Source organism: Fusarium coffeatum, assembly GCF_003316985.1.
Source record: "Fusarium coffeatum strain FIESC_28 chromosome Unknown BRIP53273_contig_258, whole genome shotgun sequence".
In the NCBI taxonomy this organism is placed as follows: domain Eukaryota; kingdom Fungi; phylum Ascomycota; class Sordariomycetes; order Hypocreales; family Nectriaceae; genus Fusarium; species Fusarium coffeatum.
Window position 1 is genome coordinate 27,159 of NW_022158050.1, and position 22,864 is coordinate 50,022.

At 45.2% G+C, this 22,864-nt stretch overlaps 8 protein-coding genes across 8 annotated transcripts; 4 read left to right on the top strand and 4 right to left on the bottom strand.

Moving 5' to 3' along the window:
- Window positions 1-719: 719 nt before the first annotated feature.
- On the bottom strand, window positions 720-2,055 carry FIESC28_09689 (uncharacterized protein; the record flags this gene model as incomplete). The annotated part of the gene is made up of 3 exons (XM_031163825.1): window positions 720-1,486; window positions 1,545-1,720; window positions 1,772-2,055. 3 exons carry the CDS (start codon window positions 2,053-2,055, stop codon window positions 720-722), a joined length of 1,227 nt encoding a protein of 408 aa, XP_031012117.1.
- Window positions 2,056-5,259: 3,204 nt separating this feature from the next.
- On the top strand, window positions 5,260-6,111 carry FIESC28_09690 (uncharacterized protein; the record flags this gene model as incomplete). The annotated part of the gene is made up of 1 exon (XM_031163826.1): window positions 5,260-6,111. The coding sequence occupies one exon, from the start codon at window positions 5,260-5,262 to the stop codon at window positions 6,109-6,111; it is 852 nt and encodes a 283-aa protein (XP_031012118.1).
- Window positions 6,112-7,016: 905 nt separating this feature from the next.
- On the bottom strand, window positions 7,017-7,661 carry FIESC28_09691 (uncharacterized protein; the record flags this gene model as incomplete). The annotated part of the gene is made up of 1 exon (XM_031163827.1): window positions 7,017-7,661. The coding sequence occupies one exon, from the start codon at window positions 7,659-7,661 to the stop codon at window positions 7,017-7,019; it is 645 nt and encodes a 214-aa protein (XP_031012119.1).
- A 2,520-nt stretch (window positions 7,662-10,181) lies between these two features.
- FIESC28_09692 (uncharacterized protein) lies at window positions 10,182-11,063 on the bottom strand (the record flags this gene model as incomplete). The annotated part of the gene is made up of 1 exon (XM_031163828.1): window positions 10,182-11,063. One exon carries the CDS (start codon window positions 11,061-11,063, stop codon window positions 10,182-10,184), a length of 882 nt encoding a protein of 293 aa, XP_031012120.1.
- A 660-nt stretch (window positions 11,064-11,723) lies between these two features.
- On the top strand, window positions 11,724-12,196 carry FIESC28_09693 (uncharacterized protein; the record flags this gene model as incomplete). Its single annotated transcript, XM_031163829.1, has 2 exons — window positions 11,724-11,937; window positions 11,988-12,196. The coding sequence occupies 2 exons, from the start codon at window positions 11,724-11,726 to the stop codon at window positions 12,194-12,196; spliced, it is 423 nt and encodes a 140-aa protein (XP_031012121.1).
- Window positions 12,197-12,831: 635 nt separating this feature from the next.
- Window positions 12,832-16,065, top strand: FIESC28_09694 (uncharacterized protein; the record flags this gene model as incomplete). Its single annotated transcript, XM_031163830.1, has 5 exons — window positions 12,832-13,252; window positions 13,741-15,078; window positions 15,127-15,366; window positions 15,416-15,514; window positions 15,560-16,065. 5 exons carry the CDS (start codon window positions 12,832-12,834, stop codon window positions 16,063-16,065), a joined length of 2,604 nt encoding a protein of 867 aa, XP_031012122.1.
- A 743-nt stretch (window positions 16,066-16,808) lies between these two features.
- On the top strand, window positions 16,809-17,952 carry FIESC28_09695 (uncharacterized protein; the record flags this gene model as incomplete). The annotated part of the gene is made up of 3 exons (XM_031163831.1): window positions 16,809-17,217; window positions 17,268-17,671; window positions 17,722-17,952. 3 exons carry the CDS (start codon window positions 16,809-16,811, stop codon window positions 17,950-17,952), a joined length of 1,044 nt encoding a protein of 347 aa, XP_031012123.1.
- A 459-nt stretch (window positions 17,953-18,411) lies between these two features.
- Window positions 18,412-19,692, bottom strand: FIESC28_09696 (uncharacterized protein; the record flags this gene model as incomplete). Its single annotated transcript, XM_031163832.1, has 1 exon — window positions 18,412-19,692. One exon carries the CDS (start codon window positions 19,690-19,692, stop codon window positions 18,412-18,414), a length of 1,281 nt encoding a protein of 426 aa, XP_031012124.1.
- Between the last annotated feature and the right edge of the window lie 3,172 nt (window positions 19,693-22,864).

Consider the following 22,864-nt stretch of genomic DNA (forward strand, 5'->3'; position numbering starts at 1 on the left):
CAAACCCTCCGCTCAATCGAAGACGTCACTGCACATCGGTAGATAAGACGCGCCGCGCCGTCTCCCATCAGACACTAGGACTACCCGTGGGGAAATAGCATCTTGATAAGAAACCATAAATATCTTAATGAGGACTGCTGCATATTACAGATTAATTACACACAATAGTCTCATCACCAAGTCATGTCTAAAATCGAAGAGTCAATAATTATTTTAGCGCGCCCAGCTCAAGTCTGGAGCTTTCTCATGGACCTTAAATCCTGGCCTCAATGGAACACATTTGTCACGTCCATAGAAGTGCAACCACCTCATGCTCAATTGTCCGTCGGCAGTAAGCAGACAATTACTCTCAACAATAGTAACATATACAAATACAACCTCCGTTGTTAATCCAGGGAAAGAACTTCGCTGGAATGGAAGCATTTTGACACCAGCCCTTTTCGATACTGAGTATTGGTGTTTGTTGGAAGAGGTCGAGGGCGAAGACATCTCGACACGGTTTCTACAAGGAGAGCGATTCTCTGGCATATTGGCGCCTATTATGGCAACAATGGGGGGTTGGAGGAGTTGAGGGAAGGCTACATAAGAATGAACCAGGACTTGAAGCAGGCGGTCGAGGGTACTACCAGAACCGAGGTCTCATAAAATTGCAAGTTGGATTGAAGGCGGTTAACAACCCCGGGGAACCCTATCAGATATATATGGTACTATTCTGCAACTTAGTAACGCGCAGTCGGCTTGAACCCTCCTTTGGGAAGAGGCACAATATTCTCTTCATCTGTATGCTTCACCCGTCCCATCGAAATCGAAAAGTTCTCTTGGTCAAAGATGCTGTACACGTTACGCAAGAAAGGATCACCGAAGATGGATACACTGTCGCCTCGGGATTGAGCAAAGACTCCACAGGTGCCGTCAGGAAATTTCGATACCATGCCGTGAAAGGGAACCGTGATCTTTCCATGAGTCCCGAACTCAACGACAACATAACCGTCAGAGCGCTTGGGGTTGGCATACTTGCAGTCAACGGCAAAGTACTGCTGGCCCCATCCAGGTGCCTCGGTCAAACCAAAGGCACGGTAGAGAGGAGCCATGGTCTTGTCGGTCAAGTACCAGCTTGCGACGCCTGTATCCAACAGAACGGGAACGCCGAGGCCTTTATCCCCGTAAGTCTCTCGCGTGTGGTTGTTGTCTTTGCCGACGAAGACGTCGACGGAAGTAACATTGACAGAGTTCGTCTGGCCGAGACTGAGCTTGACATGGAATGGGTCTACCATAGGCACGGTGATGAGGTCGCCGTCAATCTTTGCTTTATCGTAGGCGCCACCGAGCAGCATCTTGGCATTGGCAGCCTCCTTGTCGTCGGGTCCAAGGTAAATACTTGAAGCCAAGTAGTTGATCTTGGAGGCACGCTTGAGCTCAGGCATCGCGTAAGCGGAAGCCCTGTCAGTGCATTTGGGGCCTGCGTAGGAACACTCCAACGACAAACCTATTGATCATTTGTTAGCGTTTTCACTGTCTGGTGGGCTCCATATCGAGTTTCTTACCAAGAATCGTATAGGCATCACCTCTGACTTTGTCTGGGAAGCTGTATTCTGAAGTGTAGCCAAAGTACAAGTCCTTGACAGATACGCCGCCTAAGGAAACAGTATCGCTCAGATAGTCGCCCATTCCAACGGAGCCCAAGGCATCTTGAAAGCCATGACCTCGATAGCGACTTGTTCTACATCGAAAGTCAGCGGCTGAAATGGGAGAATATTTAGATGATACATACGAGGATGTCTTGTTATTGAAAGTTCCGAATGTACTGCACGGCTTTTCCTTTTTTTGGCAGACTTCATTGCGAGGGTCCATGAAAGAGTATCGTGGGCTGCCAGTATCGATCTTGAGATACTCTGTTTGTGGTGGCGTGCCAACCTGGAGCTTGGCGAAATACGCGGTGAGGCCCTCATCGCGAGATAACGGGACAGCGATGACCCCAGCAGGAGTCTTGGCCGCGGTAGCAAAGCCAGGCAGAGCAACAGCTGCAGCGGCGGCGGCGAGAGTGAGACTAAGCATATTGATGATGTTGGCGATATCTCAATTCCAAGCGTGGACGGCGAGTCAAATTGAAGGGGACAGACTGGATATATATAAGTTAAACGACCCCCAACTCTAATGTGACCTTGAATGAAGTCATGAGGTCGCGATACGAGCTTCTTTACGGGGTCCGTTCCTAATCTACCGGTCCCGCTATCGTCTGATTGGTGCGCGACTCGTCTTTGGGAGATTAAAATCGTATGCAAACCCCGGCAATTCTTCCATTCTTGCACAGAGAGTCATAGCGTCTGTTCATAGCTCACTTGGCGCTTGGCAAGCCGTCTGTATGAAATGTCCACGATTTAACCGATTTAGTCAATACTGAAGTCTGACATTCTTTAGAATACTTCAATCAGCAATAAATACCGTCACTCTCGCTAAATCAGTCATAGCGACCAATAGTAACATCAGCTATATATGAGCTGTTAATCACTCAACTGGCCGGCAGCCTTGTAGGGCCTCGTGCTAAAACGTTCTAAAGTACAGGGTCATTCGCATCCTTATCAACATGATGAACACGAACATGTCTGTGATCTCGTTAGTTAGAATAGATATATGGGCCTGGGCCTTGGAGTTCTCACCGTTGCAAATTGTTCGGTCTTGGGTATTTGTGCTCTAAGTCTGGGCAGAAAGGACGTATATAGCCAGGGCTGTCATGCACTAAGCCATGTCGAATCATTGTTTGTTCTTTCTTTTGAAAGCCTTCCCTCCCTCGGACATTGGACATCCCACATTAGGGCAGAAGTATGGCCGATCACCTGAGTGTACGTTTAAATGGGAGTCAAGAAGGTACTGAGTTTGGCAGGGTCTGTTTACACACCCGGGGTATGAGCATGTATATCCATCACCCAAAATAGAACTTATTTGTAACATCCCATTATTCGTAGAGCTATTGAAACCTTGTTTGGATATTTGAAATAAACCAGTAATTCCTCATTTGATGAATGAGACACCAGTCTTTCAAATCCATCCCCCTCTTTGCCATTGTTTGATTTGGTTCGGCTTCATACGGAAGTCTTTCACCTCTAAACCCCGGGTTCCATAGTGCGGCTTAACAGACTCCCATTAGTAGAGATTCCATAGAGGTATTGAGTCATAGGAGAATGAAACCACGGACCAGGTCAGCCACCTCTTCAATGTCTGTTTCATCATCAGATCCATCTGGTGTCAGGTTTCAATTAAGGGTGCACGGGCTGGAGCAGAGGCGAGCTATGCGGTATAGTAGACTTTCCGGATCGAAGTAGTCACTGAATATTATTGTAGCGTCAATGCGTTTGTAAACAGATGTGACTGATCATGACGGTAACTAAGGAGGAATTAGCAATACATGAAGAAATTATTAACAGCCAACATTAGGTACAAATCTGTGGCTCTCTTACTAATTAAAATCGCTGTTTTTACAATCCTCTGTCTTTTCGGCAATTGTTAGCTTGTTAACGAACGCCAGCCAAGGCAAGGTGTTCGGGGCTACAGCGGCGTAAGTAAACAGTTTAAGTCTTAGACCCAGGTGAATTAGCAGAACAGATATGCAGCTGTATTAGTTGTCTTTGTTAGCGGAGACTTAAGGAGTTAGGATAGGATAAGTGACCAGGAAATGCCTTGGATATAGTAGCAGGTAAGAGAAGGCTATTTATCTACTACCCCCTCAATAAGAAAGGAGGCGTCTTAAAGATCGTTGTTATCCCCGCTATTTATACATGCCTCATCTACTATCATCTCGCCTTATTATATGATAAGTTATTCGTTCACAAGCATATCTTATTATTATAAGCCTCTAAAATGAAATCTTTAACAACTCTCACTCCCTTTATTACCGCAGTCTCAGCTGCCGACCCCTACCTCTATATTAATAAAAACTGCAGTGGCCCAGCTACATGCTGCAATGGTGTCAAGCCCAAGACTTGCCGCAACACGGATGCCAACGGAAGTCCCTATCTATTTTGGGTTGTCTTTTTCCAAAGCGCAGGCCCTGGAGTATACAGGTTAAATCAGGAAGTCCCTCTCAGTCTGTTGCTCTGTGGTATCAACCCGGGCGAACGTACAGTTCTGTTCTTATTTTAGCCGATGGGAGTCAGTATGAGCTGAGTGGCCTCGGCGACGACGAATACAAGAATATGTAGTTTTTCCGTGATGCGAGATTAAACGGCAACATGAGTCTTCCCTCGACTAGCATTGACAATGGCGTCAAGGCAACCAAGCCCGATAATATACCCAAGAAGTTCAAGAACCTTTTAACTAAGATGAGACACACTAATGTAGTACGAAATTTCTTAAAGAGGTCATCTACGTAATCCTCGATTTCTGTATCTTTGTTTTTGTGATTATTGTAGTTGAATTTTATGCTTGTTATACTTTCAACAATATTATCAAGACTTGCCATTCTTGTCAGCAGTATTCTCTGCGCTCTAATCTACACCTGGTGCTATTGAGACATTATATGACTCGTGCTGGACGAATTCAAACTCATGAGCAAGTCAGCCTTTCAGATAATTACAGACTGAAACAGTGTTCCAGCAAATCAAGTGATCAGACGGATATGATCTGTTAAAGTGGAAGGTCACTGGAGCTCTAACCCTATTCAGGTTCCTTATCCCCGCAAACGCAACCAATCACTTTAGCTTCCGCGGGTTATTTTCCTGCTTAGTTAGGTCCCATTGACAAGGATATTAGGCATAAAATTGTCCCGTCGACAATGTAACCCTTTGATAGGTCACGGTATCCAATCATGTTTCAATTCCTCCAAGTCTCTAGTTCAATAGGTCACCGAGAGATGAAGGGTGACTCTGCTTTGAATCACCTCTTGGCGGGTTAGACGCCTTGTAGCAAGATGTCCCAAAGTAAGGAGCATATTTTAGAAAAGGTGTCGCGTGCCGATGTGAGTTCTTAGATCATTCTAAGTATTTGATGGGAAGTGACGATATCACTGGACTAGCGCATTAGCATTGTGACAAGCTGTAAGGTACCCGTGGCAGGTTGGCAGTAGCAGGGCAAGTAATTCAATGGTATAAGCCGTCCGTGATCCATGGCGACAGCACCATAAGATGCGACATATAGCTAGGATTATACGCCGATGCCGTCGTGCATTGCAGCTTATAAAGATGAAGAGACTTTCTCCCTTGGACTGAGACTTTCTCCTATCATTCCCCAAACAATCACTCAGCCGTCTTGCAAACTACCTTCGACATGTTTTTCAAGCAATCCCTCACCGCTTTGCTCTCCCTTTCAGCTACTACACTTGCCTGGGATGCCCCTGGCTATAGTGGCTTCAACCGCATTTGGCAGGATCCCTTTTCTGGTGCGTCTGGCACACTCCCCGACACAAGCAGATGGAACATCATCGATGGATATCTCAACGTCAACGCCGAACTCGAAGTATATACTTCATCCACTCGCAACGTTCAAAGAAGTGGAGGTGATACCCTCCAGCTTGTTCCCTGGCGCGATGCTTCTGCCCTAAAGGGTTGGACTTCCGGACGCGTAGAGAGCAAATATGTTTTCACGCCCCAGGCAGGCAAAGTTACCCGCGCCGAAGCTCAAATCCGTTTCGGTACTTGCGCTATCAGTAACAAGGCAGGCATTTGGCCTGCCTTCTGGATGCTTGGTGACATTCTTCGTCGAGGCGGGAGCTGGCCGTCTTGTGGAGAGCTCGATATCATGGAGACGGTCAATGGACAGCTGACTGGACACGGAACCGTCCACTGCGACGTGTACCCCGGAGGTATTTGCAACGAAGGAACAGGAATCGGCAACACTATTGGTATCCCAGACCAGAGCTGGCACAACTGGAGGATTGAGATTAACCGAGCCAAGAGCAGTTGGCGGGACGAGACTATTACTTGGTTCATGGATGGACGACAGTATCATCAGATCACCGGTGCTCGAATCAACAATGAAAGAGTCTGGAACACACTGGCCCGTAGCCCAATGTACTTTATTCTCAACGTGGCTGTTGGTGGCACTTGGGCAAGTTATCCTCCAACAAGAAAGAGAAAACATGAACTAATTGAATTGCAAGCCCGGATATCCGAACGATAACACCTGCGATGGTTATGGCAGCATGATGGAAGTTGGATATGTTGCGCATTACTCTACTTAAGGATTGTCTCCCTCTGTATCGTTTTTACAGCTGCTTTCCTTTTTTTTATTTGTTTGAATTGTCTGGTTGAGATTTGTATTTGTATTAGAACTAGATTTCCGTCTATTTCCTCTGCCAATATTCTGTTCTATAGATATCCTCGTTGGCTTCTTTTATTACAAGCCTCCGACTCAGAAATACTCTATATATGTATCCCTTTGCCGGGTGACGTTTGACCAAGTACATTACTCAATTAAGCGGGGCATATTTGAACATTGTGCGCCTACCTGTTGGTAAGTTTCTAAACAGTAGTATATTTAAAACCCCAATATTAATTGTAAGAAGTTAGTATTAGTTATATTATTGCTACGCGTCAACGGCTCACGATGCGGGTTTTAGCCTTCCTTCGAAATGGGCAAGTAGGCAGGGAGCATTTCACAAGAGGGATATTATCTACGGTCTACATGAGCTGAGTGGTTCATACGAACTGTATATTCCATTCTAGACTTCTTAACTAAAGATACAAAAGTTCTTAATGAGAGTATAAGAAGAAAAGGTATACAAGTAATAATCATTACACTAATTCCAACCAAGAAGTCTGCTGAGTGATATTTCTTTTTCCTCAGAGATTCAAATGAGGGGATGAGTAGGTGAAGGAGTGAGGTACTGTATCAATACAGTGGGTGCAAGTGTTGGTCTTGCAGAATGAATGTCTCGGGCCCTTCCATCCCAGATTGAGAACTAAATGAGGGCATCGTTTGCATCAAGCAAAGGAATGATGGGTCTCATCGAGAGACCATACTTGAGCGTGTCATGTTGGAAAATGAGACCCTGAAAGCTTCGTAGAGGCATAGAAGATCTACCCCTAGTCTCGCTTGCCATCAGGGGCGGGATAATGGTTGTCGGGCCTGCGATCGGGCTTGTGGTCGGGCTGACGATCGGGCTTGTGCTCTGGCATGGGGTAAGGCTTGTGATCAGGCTTGTGATCAGGCTTGTGATCAGGCTTGTGATCAGGCTTGTGGTCGGGCTTGTGGTCGGGCCTGGGGTAAGGCTTATGGTCAGGCTTGTGATCAGGCTTGTGATCAGGCTTGTGATCGGGCTTGGGATAGTGAGGTGGCTTGTGCTCCGGCTTAGGATGGTAAGGCTTGTGCTCCGGCTTGGGATAGTAAGGCTTGGGATGATAAGGCTTTGGCTCAGGCTTGTAGTAGTGAGGCTTTGGCTCGTGGTATACAGGCTTTGGCTTGTGATAAATAGGCTTTGGCTCATAGTACGGCTTGGGCTGAGGCTTGGGATGATAAGGCTTGGGCGGATGATAGTCAACCACAGGCTTTGGCCCAGGGCAGACTGGCTCAGGGCATTTGCAGCCGGGATTGTAAGGGATCAGAGTCCATTCACCGCCATTCTTCCTTTCGTAGTACTGGTATTCGACGTGCCCACCGCGCTCTTCAAGAACCGGGGCAGCTAGAGTGCCAGTGGTCAGAGCCAAGAGTGTGACAGCGGATAGCTTCATGGTTCCGAGTGTGCAATGAAGACACACAGGTTAAAAGAATGTTGGGCCTCTTGAAAGAATGAAGAAGGATGTTGAGCACTTGGTAAAGTGAATGATGGATAGTGAGTGATAAAGAAAGTGATGAAGAGATGCGCATCGCTCCCTTTTATGTATTTTTCCACCTCTGATAAAGGCTCAAGTAAATATGAAGAGATTGTGTTTTTTGAGCTCTCATCGCGAAACATTCGCAGATGTTCTGTGCAAGAACCACTTGCGCCCAACGAAGTTGGAGCTCGCTCCACCTTTCACAGAAAGTCAAACGCCATACGTCCTGCTTATCCTGCTTTACGGAAATAGTGGTGTGGTCAGCAAATGTATGACACAAGCATCGATTTCTCTTCTCGGTAAGGAACGAACAAGAAACCCCATAAATTATACTTTGCATTTTGCGATGTGGGCCAGAGAGGAGCTCAGCTTGTCTTGGAATTGAACGGAGTGTACCAAATCCGACGTCTTGCAACACCATCTTTACAGTGATGCATGTATTAACTTGAGCGGCTTGCCGAAATATCGGATGTGGGGTCATGGACTTATGGCAAGGCGTTCAAGCTATTGAATGCAATGTTCTGTCCGGTAGTTTATACAAGAAGCTGGCTAGTCCAGTGGCCAGCTCCAGTGAAGCGACATCACTTCCACTCATTTGCATTAAAGATTGAAGTGAAGGGGGATGATAATTGGCATCATCAACAGTGAGAGAGTGAAAACAGAAAGGATGACCGGAATAGACATGCCGCTCAAGGTTGACAAAAGCGAGCCAGGAGACCCTGGCCTCGCGACTGCACCATCAGCACAAAAGAACTCTGCCATTCTGATAATGTCTTGGAGTATATCAGAAGGGACACTCCGTCAGTCTACGGTAGATTCATCCAGCATGAGCCCTACCGTCACCTCATTTCATTTTGCCATGACATGTCCCCGCATTCTCTAACCGAGCTGCCGGATAATCATCTTCAAGCTTTTTTTTAAGCTTTTGTATTTATGGATCATTGTGATATGTCTTGCATGCCTAGCTTGGTCTGGCCTGGCCTGGGTTGGCCAAGCTATTAGTTGTGGCTACAAGCTCTGGAATGCGGGTAGTAAGCCAAAACGGGTCTCAACGTTGGATCATCATACCGTTGAAATGCCAAAGCTAATCCCGCATTAGCATCAGCACTAAGACAAATCCCCTCATCATCGACACTGTTGGGCCATCGACTAAACTGCAAACTGAATTCTCAACAGGCAAACTGGCCAAGATCATCAGGAGCTGATTGCCTAGCTTCCAGTGCCGAGAGGATCTAGACTGCAGAACGGACTCTGACCCAAGCGAACCTGGAAGCGGTGCGGTTTAGGTCTAGATTTTTTGATCAGCGCAGACCTCGTTCGTGGTTTGCAATTGGTTCGATTCTCGTTGACGAACTACCCGGGTGTCTCATGAACTGCAAATCTTTCGTTGGACCTGACATATAGCTGCAGGTAAGCACAGCAATTATCCCGGCGTCATTGAATGCCATTGGCGTTGGATATTGAGAGATATCAGAAAGTTTATAGTCTCCCTTGCTGTTATCAAGAATGGTGGGTTACCATGGACTCGATGTGTTACAAGATACAACCGCGGTCTCTGGTAGTGTCTGTCAGATTGGCGCCCCCGTTGAGTGATGGGACGATGATTGCTGAATCCATAATACGAGTTCGTAAACGCTAACTCAGTCAATAGTCTGATGCTTTAACCTTATCGCTATGCTTAAGGTTTAAGCTCAGCTCCCCACCACGACCATACATATATTTGCCAGTTGGTTACCTGTCTAGTAGAACTTTCACTTTATCCTCCGATCGCACTACTATTGAGCCGCCCTCTGGCTCCTCGTTCAACCGCGTTGACGTCGATGCACCAGCCTCTGAGTGTGGGCCAATAGTCTATTATTCTAAAGGTTGTCACGCACTTACCTCACCAAGCATCGAGTAGGACTTGACTATCACACTGCATATACGAACAAACCTTCGTAAAACTCCCACGAGAGGCATTATTTGCGCAATTTTGACAAGTGATAAACGGTAGCTGTAGTGAAGAAGCGAAGATGGGCTACTGGTCAGGACAGAGAGGATCGTGATAGATGTGCCTATACCATAATTATTCCCTGACTAACTGAGAGAGACTGATTCGGATAGAGTTTCAATAGTGTGCGCGTCAAGGGACAGGTTTACTGTAGGAAGTGTGGAATTTCTCGATGCGAGCTGCACTGTCACCTCAAGGCGGAGCGGAGCATCTGATTTCAGTAAACAGTACTAATTTATTGACTAATGCTCGTCTTGTAATCGAGCAGTAAAATCTGAGAGCTACTTTTGAGAAAGTTGAATACCCTTTCGGCCCAATAGATGGCCTGACACTGAAGCCCTAACCCTGAACTGGGTCGAAGTATTCAGCTACAGGTGTGGCTTATGGCGGGTCTCGTGACCTCTTCTCATCGTGCTTTCAATGGTCCCTCCGTAGCATCGTGAGGCTCAGCTTTCCAACAAAAAACCTTCAACTAGTGAGTTAAACCTCTCATAATTCTCCCAAAACATGAAATGACTACCTTTCTCGGCAGTTGAGAAGGTATAACCCTTAGCACCAGGGATCTGAGAAGTGACCCAGTTAACTCCAGCAGCAGGTAGAATACTTATTTCTCCCGAAATAACCAGTGTGGGAACGTTGATTCGCGGAAGCACATCACTCCAATCATTGAAGGCGTGGTCAATCAGCAGCGCAGCGGCGTCTTTGTCGCTTATCTTCCGGTTCTGCTCCATAACCCATTCAAACTCTTCTTCTGTAATAGAGCTTGAGAACATGCCCCTGATTAAAGGAAGCAAGACATCTGCCATATTGTGCGCAGTATTGAATACAGCGTCCGGGGTAAATATTGCTGCGCGCTCTTTATCCTTGCCCTCAGGCCAATTGGGGTCACCGACGAGAGTCGTAGGCTCGTCGACCAACACAAGTCGTTTGACAAGCTTGTGAGAGTCGGGATATTGGTCCCAGAATGCCCAAAGGACACAACATCCCATCGAATGAGCGACCATGGTAAGGTATTTGAGTTGAAGTGTTCTCAGAAGGTCGTTCAGATCAGCAGCGAGCCGGCTGGTGCGATAACCAAAGGTGGGCTTTTCGGAATCGCCGTGCCCTCGCATATCGTATGTCGTGACTCTGAAACCGGCCTTAGCAAAGTGCAGTACCTGCTTCTTCCATTGCGCAGCTGTCTGACGCCAACCGTGGAGAAAGAGTAGCGGTCTGCCGTTTTCTGGGCCTTGCTGGCTATAAGCCAGATTGCAATTATCTCCGGTTGTAATATATGCGGTCTTGACTGCAGATGCAGTAGCATCGGCTTGCGGCACTGGTAACTCCATGACGGGGTTCAAGACGAGTACCTATGAATTTGAACTCAAGACACAAGTTAAAACAGGAAATAAGATAGCGAGGCAAGGTCTTGAAAGTAAAGGAAGAGACCGACGAATAACTAACTGCTCTGACTAAATACTTAATATATTGATCTCACTGTATAACCAAACTGTCTATCCGAGCCGGTCATACCAATACTCATGCTGAGTGTAGAGCTTCAATTGGCTGGAGATCTGCTAGAAGAGAAATTCCCTAGATAGATGAAAGGGTTACTTGGATAAATCGGCCGATCACCACCGGGGCCAATGTGGTCGCCGCTTACCTGAAAGCGAACTAGTGGAGCCCGGTCTGCAGATGTAAGCTTCCGCCGTGGGATTATTTCCGAAACAGTATTGCCGGTTATCCGTTTCAGTGGGCCAGTAACCTAATCAGTCGAGGCCGCTGATGCTGGACCTCATTGAACGGTAGCATTGCATCAAATTAAACACCGCTGATGTGAGGTTCGTGTCTGGACAATTCATCCAAACGGGAGTAACACTCAGTCAGCACTTCATTCGATGATCAGTAAGCCTTGATGAAGTATGCATATTTGCATTATATAAATATATAGTCCTTAAATTAATAAAAAGCTCATTATTAATTACAACTACTTAACCTTGTCAGTTACAATGAAGATCACCTCCTTCCTTACTTCAGCCCTGGTTGCGGCTGTTGCCGCTCGCGACACGATTTACCTTGTCAACTCCTACAAAGGTAACGAGATCTCCAGTGGTATGGCATACTATGCCGACGGCCACGAGCAAAACGGGGTATCGCGCCCCGATGACTATGTCGATGTGCTTCATGGAAGCAATGTACACTGGGAGGGTCAAAATGTAAAGGGTAAGTTGCCTTTACTATCTCGGATTGAGCTAGATACTGACCCCACCAAGGTACTTTCAGTAGTGGTGTATCTTTCACGTCTAGCATCTTTGCAGATGCTGGTGGCAAGCAAGGAAATTCTTGGTCTGGTACGGGTACAAATGGATTTCATACGTACAACTGCTACAAGGGTACTGGTCCGACTGGCAAGCCGTGGGTGTTGTATATTGTGGATGGCTGGACTGTCAATGTTATCTACTGGTGCTGGCCTTTTAATTAAGATACTTAGCTAAACTGTGGTTCTCTACAGATCATTCACACAAAGTAATTAGCATTTATCTGAGAGTTAAGATACTATAAGATACATTTTACACATTAGCTTCACATAGCAATAAGAGATCGTCTTTATAAGACCTATGTGGTGCACTTGTTAGATACAAGCACCTGCTTTAAAATAGTCGCGAACTGCTTTATTAGCGAGAAGCTGGTATTTAACCTCTGTATGCATCTACACATGTAACTTAGCGTGGTTTCATAAATCGCTGGAGTTTTATCCTAGGGTAGCTGAAACTGTTACAGGTTCCCCAGTGTTAAGATGCCTTAGAGAACCTGAAACTAACTACTGGGTCCCCCGGTCCATCTTCAAACTACTGCCTTTAAGCATTAACCTTAAAACACAAACCCTGAAATAACAGACTTACTATACCGCTCTATATATAGCGACTTGACCGCAATGATCTCCTTTTCACTGTACTTCCTTGACTAGTCGTCGTCTCTCAGTTTTGTTATCTGCCTAGAGCTAGCTCGTATCATTCGCTCCATTCCAATTACTACCAGATCGAGCAGCGCTCTCTTTACCTTCGTCAACTCTAAGTTCGGTCCTTGCCTAATCCAATTACCAACCCCTCACTCAACATGAAATTCTTCACCCAGACCGCCTTGGCCCTCCTTGCCACCACGGCGCTCGCACATCCCCATGTCTTCCAGCGTACGCCGCAGCGTAACGGCGATTCCACCAGCCGAGGAGGCATCACCCAGACCTTAGAATGCACCAGGGCGGAACAGGACGGCACTGGTAATGTCAACCGCGTCTCTTGTGAAGACGGCGAGGACGGCTGCACCTGTATCGACCGTTTCACCGAGATTCGTTGCACGCGCGTCCTCCAGGACGGCACCGGCAATACCAGCATAGAGTCTTGTGACCAAGGGGAGGAGGGCCAGGACGGTTGCCAGTGCGGCGAGACTGTCGCCACTAGGCAGGAGGAGAGGTGCACTCGAGTCCTCCAGGATGGCACCGGCAACACCAGTATCGAGTCGTGTGATAAGAGCGAGGAGGGTGTGGATGATTGCCAATGCAGCATAACGACAGCACTTGTTGACAGCCTGCCATAGGTGCGGCTTTACTATACCATATGTCCATGCATTTGAATTTCTACTTGTTAATTGAAATATAACCCTACATTCAAGTAAAGTCAGCGATTGGTAGAACAGATCAATGATTACCAACTATGACGTATCTCTGCAAGACCTATGGATGTTGGTAGCTGACTCGCTCGGTTATAAGTAAAGCATGCTACACGATCATGCCGATCCAAGAAAGAACCAGCTCCTCAATGTGGGGTAGGATTCTGCCTGAATTCTCGGTTAATTGGATTTCATGTATTAGAATGATATATATACGCGATGGATTTTAAAATAAACAACAAACAGTCAATCCACCACTACTTTCTTAACTTAAGCATTCGTGAGCGCAGTTTCTGTCGGTAACAATCATGAAGATCTATTTTTATGTTCTTTGGCTTTTCTCAATCCGTCTATCACTAGGAGCAGATATCTACATTGATCGGAAGGGACGGGATAGTAACCCCGGGTCAGCCGAGAAGCCCGTGAAAAGTTTTAAAAAAGGACAAGAGCTTGTTCATGAACTCATTCCGTCGGCGAAAGATGATATCACTGTCCACCTTGGCCCAGGTACATGGGTGATCGATGAGCCTATTGTATTTAACGCTGAAGACTCCGGTACCAGTAGCTCTATGGTTACATGGTCTGGCTCGGACACTGTTATTTCTGGAGGTTATAAAATCAGCAATTGGACGGAAGAGAAAGACGGAATATGGTCTGCTTCCGTGCCCGAGGGTACTAAATCCCGTCATCTTTACGTGAACGGGCTGGCTGCTCAGTATGCCAGACGCCAGATCCATAATCGGACGGACTTTGAGTACACCAAAGTCGGAATGACCTGGAACACCTCGGATTATGATTGGATCATGGAAGTCCCGGGCATTGAGAACGGCGAGCTTCGTGCTATCAATTCTTTTACCGATCGGATTGCGCTGATATCAAAGGTTGGAGATCGCGTGCTTGAGATGAAGAAGGATATATGGGCCAACCAACTCATTGGCTATGATCAAATCGCAGAGCCGTTTTGGGATGGAGGTGTCTGGATCCAAAACGTCAGGGCCCTGCTGACTGTTGGCGGTCAATTCTATCTTGACAGCAATCAGTCGACTGTCTATTACAAGCCATTAGACCACGAAGATATGACCACCGCATCTGCCTTTCTCGGCACCCAAGAGGTTCTCATGGTCATTGGAGGAACGTACCGAGAGCCCATTCACGACTTGCACTTTAATGGAATCACCTTTAAGCACAGCACCTGGTTGAGACCGGATACCTATGGATATATCGATCAGCAGACCGGTGGTCACATGGGAAATGATAGTCTGTGGCCCAATTTTGAAGCTTCGAGGCCCCACTGGTGGCAGATGCCCAGCGCGATCCAGGTCAGTGCGGCATACAACATCACACTAGAGTCTTGTACTTTCCGCGAGCTCGGCGCTGGAGGTATCGGGGTTGCTAATGACAAAAACGCACACTTCACGGGCGTCGGACTTGGAGCAAACAACATCTGTATCGAAGACAACTATTTCACGCAGGTGATGGGCAATAGCATTACCGTAGGTGGTATTCAAGCTGACGCACATCACCCATCCCAGCCTGAAATGCTTGTGACGCACATCCACGTGTCTAACAACATCTTCAATAACAATTCGGTTCTCTGGTCATCCACTGTCCCTATTCTCTTCACATATACTGAGTTCTCTTCTATCACCCACAACGACATTTACAATCACCCGTATAGCGGTATTTGTCATGGCTATGGTACGTTCTGTAACGCCCTTTGCGAGTATAGCTGCTAACGAAGACCAGGCTGGGGAAGCAATGACGAAGGAGGTAGTCCGGAATACGTTAAGCGCGGTCTTTACAATTATCAGCCCCTCTATGACACCCCCACCGTGATGAAGAATAATCTGATTGAGGGAAATCTAATTCACAATTTCGGCCGATCCCATACTGACTTTGGAGGCGTCTACACATTATCTCGGTCACCGAACACAACCGTGTCGTCCAACTTCATTTATGAAGCAGGGTGGCAAGCCTTATACCCCGGTATGTATTGTAAATAGTCCCTCATATTATGTACTGATGCTTGGAACAGATGAAGCTTCAAGGAATATAACATGGTTTAACAATCTTGGCTTCACCTCTGGCAAATATTATGCGCCCAATGATTGGATTCCAGAACAGCTCACCGGGTGTAAGTACACCGTTCATAAATAGCAGAAAGTGCTAACAGAACCAGGGAACACTGTGATTGATAACTGGGGCAAGCTTGGAGTCGGGGGTAATGAGGTTCTGGATGGGTTCCCAAACCATTCCGGAAGACGCAACAACACGTTTCTGCGCAATTATCTGGCGACTGGTGTAAACGAAACAAGTCTTATTGCACAGAGGGCTGCGTACCGTGCAGGTGTTATTCCGTCGAAACGCAAAGGAAGACCTGTCACAAACGATCCAGATATGGTAGATGCCTACCTGAGTGTGAAAGTCAGCGATGAAATTGTCGCTCTGAACCTGACCAACTTTGACGACGTGGACTTCAAAGACGTTGTCTTTCGCATCGCGGGTCCTGGTGTCGCGTTCGAAAACAGATCTAGCCCCACATCAATCCCAGCTGATGGTTCTGCGATCGCTGTATATGCGTTCTCTGGTTCGCCGAAGGGCAATGCTACGGCTAGAGTGAGCTATGTGAACCCAGGAACCGGACCATCTGGTAGAGAGAGGATGATCTCTTTCTCATTACTGTAAGGTATTCATTTCAGGACTACCATCACTGTTTGTCTTAACCACAGAAATTGAATTATCTGTTATAGAAGTCAATTTGCGTAGCACCGCGAGTCAGCACGGGACGCTATTAATAGTTCCTTTCTTTAAAGGTCATCTGCTTTATTGAAACAAACCATCGTTCAAGTAATTGTTTCAAATACATTACAGGGACCTGTAGTACAGTGACTTGGAGTGAACTTCTGTCATTCCTCTTGCAGAGATCCATCAACGCAAATCCCAATGGGCTCACGTCTACATGTACTAACGGCTAGATTGGGCATAGCACTTATAAGCGGGTTTGCGGCGACCAGGTGTATCCTGTATTTGTGGGTGATTGTGCAAGGGTGTCTGTGGGTTCCAGGATTGTATGCCTGATCGGTCCCCATTGAGCTATTCTGGTAGATTCAAGGGCAACATAGATCAAAGTAAGTTAATTATTGTTTTTACCAAAGGTGTATATTATCCGGAGACTCCCGACACGTCTTTCTACTCACATCTGCAGGTGTCAAATAATCTACCTTTCCTTGTTGCCTGAATCCTGATCGGTCTCTTGCCGGTGCTGTTGGCTTGGCATCCTTGGCACGGCCGAGGCCGTTCACACCCCACTTACAACCAACCACAAGATCAAGTATGGTCCTCATACGCTAGGGTATATATTTGGCGACGGTCCCGAATTCATCTACTAGAATCCTATCCACTCTGTCCCGCGATTGTCAATTGCAACCATGAAAACCACCACTGCCAATTTCACGCTTTTTCTCGGCTTCCCAATGGTCGCCGCAACCTTCAGCATGGGGGACCCAGCAATCAGAGAGGGTCGTGTCTCCAAGGCCTGCGGCAGAGCTCTGGAAGCTGACATAGATTGCCACCATTACATCCCCGATATGAACTTGAATTATTATCAAAAATGGGTTGGAGATGTGGAACTAGCCAACAGAATCTGCACTGACACCTGCTCTGATTCGTTTCGAAGCTGGAACGATACCGTGACCAAAGACTGTGCTGCGGACATGAACGACTCGGATCATATTGGTAGAATCACCCCAGGTTCGTTGATGTTCAGCATCAGTCTGATGTGGCAAGGCTTCAACGAGACCTGCGTCAAAGATGATGAGTCAGGCCGTTACTGCCAAGGTCAGTAGGTACAGTTCGCTTGAAGAGGACAGAACTAATTTCATCGATAGAGATTCTCGACGGCTTCTCCAAAATTAATTATCATCGCCACGATAGACCTCTGGAAGAGCTTTGTCATCCCTGCTACGGCAAGGTTCTTGACATAATGTCAAAATCTTTCCTATGGTACAATCCGGATGACTATATTTTCCCGGGGTCTACGAAAGGCGAGTACTGGATACGTGAGCTTGAGCTCGTCCATGAGAAATGTGGCAACTCGGATAGCACTGTCACTGTGTCGGACTCACCAACAGAGACTGCGACCTACGACACCGAAGGACCAACCCCAGATGGTCCAACAGATCCGGGAATCCCTTCTGACTGCACCTTCTTCCAAACAATCAACCAACCCCTCTACGACTGCCGGGGATGGATCAGCGACTGGGCTTTGACGGTAAAACAGTTCGTTGAATATGTATTTGGCCACTTTATCGTTTGATAAAAGACTCCACTAACAACTTCTAGAATCCAACCGTCGATGGTGACTGCCGTGGCATTAAACTTGGCCACTCGTACTGCGTCGAGGTCAACAATGGGCGTCCACGAAAAGAGCGCCCGCCTCAGGTGACGAGCAGTCAGGTCGTTGAGCCGCAATCCAGTGAAGTCAAAGGTTCCAATTTTAGTTGGGATACTTTGAAGGATGGATACATGGATCTTTATGAAGCTGCCAAACAAGTGGTGCTAGGACAAAGCTGAGAGTTCATGGTGTAGAGAAGTCCCAGGGAAAAGATGAATACTGAAAGTCCATGATATAACTGGGGTGAATCTGACCTGTGTCATGAATATTTGAACTCAATTGGCGTAACAGACGAAATAATCTGAGTCACGTTGTGAAAGGTTCGACGAGCTGTCTGGCTATGTTCGTTTAGCAACTATTCTTTTAGCAACTTAGGCTTGAGATTCGGACCGCTCTCTAATACCTCAGGCAGGGAAATCTCATCAGTTGATATAATGATGTTGAAGGTTTTACTTGAATAAGTCACACTTCCGAATCGTTACAATTGTTACTTGGATACGACCTTCCGAAATATCAACAATGCCGACTAGTCGGGCTTAATATCAATATCTATCTTGAAGTAACAGTGAAACATCGCATTTGCTTCGGGGACCTTTATCCGTAGAATCTATCCACATATAGCTCTAATGCCAGGATGTTCAGAATAGCTGAGGCTGCCAAACTGTTCCGACCGCAGCATAATCCGTAGAAGGTGACTCTTTAACCAAATCATAGCCTTGGCTCGCAGTCCGGGTCCACATTGGAGGATCCCTCTTTACAGGGCGTAGGTGCAGTCGCACGGCTCTCAGTACACCAGCCTCGTTCGGTTCCCAACAATTGAGAGTGTACTTGAGCGTTGTCCTCTGTCTCACAGCCAGCCATATTTGGAAAGGTATTGCTCCCACAACAGTTAATCCAGTAAGTACAGCAGTGACGTAGTGATTTCGCTTGCCAATAGCACCACTGATACCTTGCGGCGTTCTTGTAAACCCTCCTCGTTGCCTCATCACCGTCTTCTTGTGCTGTATTGTCATCTTTCCACAATGACTGTACCATTTCGGCGAGGGAGCTAAAAGACCCCACTCGTCTGGTCCTAGATCTACCATGTTGTCTGGTACGATTTGATATGCGGACCTTGGACCGTCGGGAGGCATTTTCCAGGCGAAAAGCGACTCGTCATTCTTGGCGATCAGAGCATCCTGGAGTCGCAAAAAAGCTCCTTTGCCTTCTCCATACTGGACAGGCAAGTGGAGGTTGAAAATCCCATATAGACTGTATGCAATATCCTCTTCCCGTGTTATTTCGCGATTTGCTGCCCAGCTCATCTTGGCTGCAATACAGGCTACTCGGAAGTCTTCCTGGCCAGTCAGATAGTGTGCACTAATACCAGTAACGTCCTCGATAGCTTCTGCCAAGTCTCCCTTCGATCCAAGATAATTCCAGTCCGCATCATAGAAAAGGAGCTTCCGCGGTGCGAGAAGCTCCTGCAATGTCCATCCACGTGTGAACCATTTCGACATATCACCTGTCTCGAAGCTCCGAAAGACTTGAGATCCAACCTGACTTTCCGGTGTTCGGCGCACATCAGAAAGATATGTCAAACAGACCACAGCTTCGCTATACCATTTGAACATTGAGTTAATCGATTCAGATAGTTCAGAGCTGTCAGACTTATTGATACAGCAGTTGTCGATCCAAATCCACTGGAGTCCTTGTTTTCTGGCGGTGATGCAAGCACCGAGAATCTTATCCAGTTGGGGCAAAGCGTGACGATGCTTGGTGTGTCTCAATTCTCGGGCGAATTTTCCAATTTCAGAGAGTAGGATCTCATTAGCTCCCCATCGGTGAGATAGAATGGCATAGCCTTGCTCTTTGAAGTTTATCTGAGTACCGGCATGTAGCTCGAATGTATTGATGTTCATGCAGCGCATTAAAGCCATCTCGCTGGGTGTCTGGGTGTTAAATATAAAGACAACAGCTTGTTCAGGGACTGCTGCTTGAAGAGAAATAATAAAAGTAGACGATCGCGCATGACCTAGAGATACTGTGGTTATTGAATGAGGTAGTTAAAGATTTCAATCTGGACTGAAGTAAATATACCACCGACAACAGGGGGGCTGTAATCCGTGTCCTACGGACTTCCCTGTAAGCGATTGCAATTGTAACCTGAGTACTCCGTACATATTGTACCGTCTGTTTGCTATATTTAGCTCGCTTGCAACATACGCTAGTATATAACGCTATCCTGTTTGGGCTCGTTAGCGCGAGGATCCCGTGTACCTGCTGAATACAGATAATAAAGCACATTGAAGTACCCCGCACTCCGTACTTTAATCTGCCTTACATTTTCATCCTCTACACCTTTCCACTTAGCTATGGTATTATATTTTCAAGAGGCTTCCAGATCGTTAGCAAATATATCCATCTCGCTATCTGAATTCGGCATCTGCTCATATGCTCTGCGGCGTGTGTAAAGATGGACTTGAGGGAATGTGGGATCCGAGTCGCAGCAAGCGGCTGATCCTCCTCAAAGACTTCAAGGCCGATGAGAACAGCGACACTGGGGAGTCTCTAAACCGGAGTCATGCTTGTATGTTAAATCAGTCTTCTTCGATCTCCGAACTATATGTTAACCGCCTCTCGCGATCAATCAGCTGGTGCAAGTGACGTTTCGCGCTATGAAGTCGACGAGTACGTATACGGTCACCATAAGACCAAGGCTTCATTCTTGGCCTCGATTCGAAAGGGCTGCGCCATGTGCAATCGGTTCTCCCCGCTGCAATCTGATGGCAATAGTTCCAGGCTGGAGAGTCTCGGCTACTTTTCGGTATTCTATGTTTCTTTCGATCAACAACATTCCGTTGATGCGCCTTTCATCATGTTTGTTGAAGAGGAAGAATCTTCAGGGGGGTTTAAGTTTGTTCCACTCAGAGGTGAGACCTGCATCCCAACCACGAGTTTCACTTTTTGTGCTTTCTGGCTTAGGAACATATGGACTAACTATTCCCTCGCCCCATGCTAGACCCGAAAGGCGATAACAACATGAACTTCAGCTTTGGACCGTCCAACCATGATTCCAAGGCATGGGCCATCATGCAAACCTGGATGAAGACATGTTTCGAGTCTTATGCGCAATGTAAGCTGCCGAGAACGTCTCCCTCCTATTGACCTGATCACTAGTCCGGGCATCGTTCTGCCAGAACGATGGTTAGGGTTAGCAAGATTGTGTAGAGATCCGGGGTTATGTACAGACTATTCCGCTAGAACAATATTCCGCTAGGATAACGGCGATAATTAGAGATAATATAGACTCCTTACAGTTAACAGGGAATTAACCCTAAATGCTAAGAATAGTTAGTAGAGAGAGCAAGTAAGAGAAATAACCCTAAGTAAACTTAAAATTAAGGGATTAATAAAAATATATACTTAGAAGTAAGTATATTACCCTACTAGCAAAAGAAGATAGTTTAGAATAGAGTTTAATTATATATTACTATAGTAATAGTAAAAAGTAAGTTTATATTTATATTAATAAACGAAAGGTATATTAACTCTATAAAACAGCAAAAGACTATAACTAATCTATCTACTAACTAGTAAATATTAGCAGTATTACTTTTAACCTAGCTATATAATTACTATAAAAGTAGAGGACTAACTAAGTATACTATAATTAATAGTACAGTAGACTATATAATCTAGCTATATAAGTAGCTTTAGATATTAGTTTATCTACTCTGTAAGGCAGCTATTAAGCTAGAACTAGCTTAGGTAAAGTATTATTATTGCAACTACTATAAGACTACTAGATAGCTACTGCAAAATATTATTACATTTACTAAATTATTCTTACTATTAGGATAGTAACCTTAAGAACTAAAAGACCTAACTAATAAGAATATAGAGCTACCTATAGATAGAAGCCCGCCTATCCCTAAACTAAAGATATATAAGGGATTTAGCTGCAAAAGCTATTAATTTCTAACCTATAATAGTTAGAATTTTACTACTTATAAGACCTGCAAGAGGTACTATAAGCTGCAGGTTAGTAGTAGGGGAGGGAAAGGTTAGGTAATAGTAATACTCTAGTTACTACGTAAGGCTCTATATATAAGATACTAGATTATTAATCTAGCCGCTATATAGGCTAATAGCAGCAGTAATAAGAGTAGTAATAGTAGTAGTAATAATATAGCTAAATAAGGGAATAGTAGTAGTAATACTAATACTAATACTATACTACTATAGACTATCTAGGTATACAAAAAGGATCTAAAGGAAGTAAAGGTAAAATAAAGATGCTAAGTAAAGGTACTAGGTAAAGTTAAAACTAAGTTAAGATAGGTATAGTTTATAAAATAATTAGTATACTTACAGTAAAAGGATAAACTAATACTATACTAAGTAGGACTATTACTAGCTTCTACTATAGCTAAGTAGTAAATATAGCCCTATAAGTACTATAAAGTAAACTAAAGGCTATATAAGTTAACTAAGAGCTTTTAGCGCAAGCTTAGCTATTATATAGAAAGACTAGATAGAGTACTAAATAAAATGCTTAAGTAGCTTAGCAGTATTAACCTAACTAAGCTAGTATTAACCCTGTTTAGCTAAAAGCAGTAGTTAGATATAATAAATAGGTATAGTATATACTAACAGTAGTACTTATACTATTATATCTAAATCTAGCTACTTAGGTATAATAGAGCTAAGATAAAGTATAGTATTTAATTTATAGATAAGTAGTAGAACTTTTTAACTAATATTATATAGTAACTTAATACTATTACTAATAAGAAAAAGAAGTAGTAAGGGTAGAAATAAGTTATAAAGGATAGTAAAGAAGGTAATAGTAATAGAGGGAGTGCTAAGGGTAGAGAAAAGGGAAAAGAATAAGACCCTAATAAAGAGGTACTTAACGTAGCTATCTTTAACTTTTGTATTAAGTTAATTAAGCAGAAGCTTAGGAGAAAGCAGTATTATAACCTACTACTCTACTTTATAGCTATACTAGGTATTAAGGAAGATAGTATATAGGTTCTATTCTATATATATACTTAGTTTCTTACTAGCTTCTTATAGTATAGGAGGATTCTAATATTAAAGTACTTC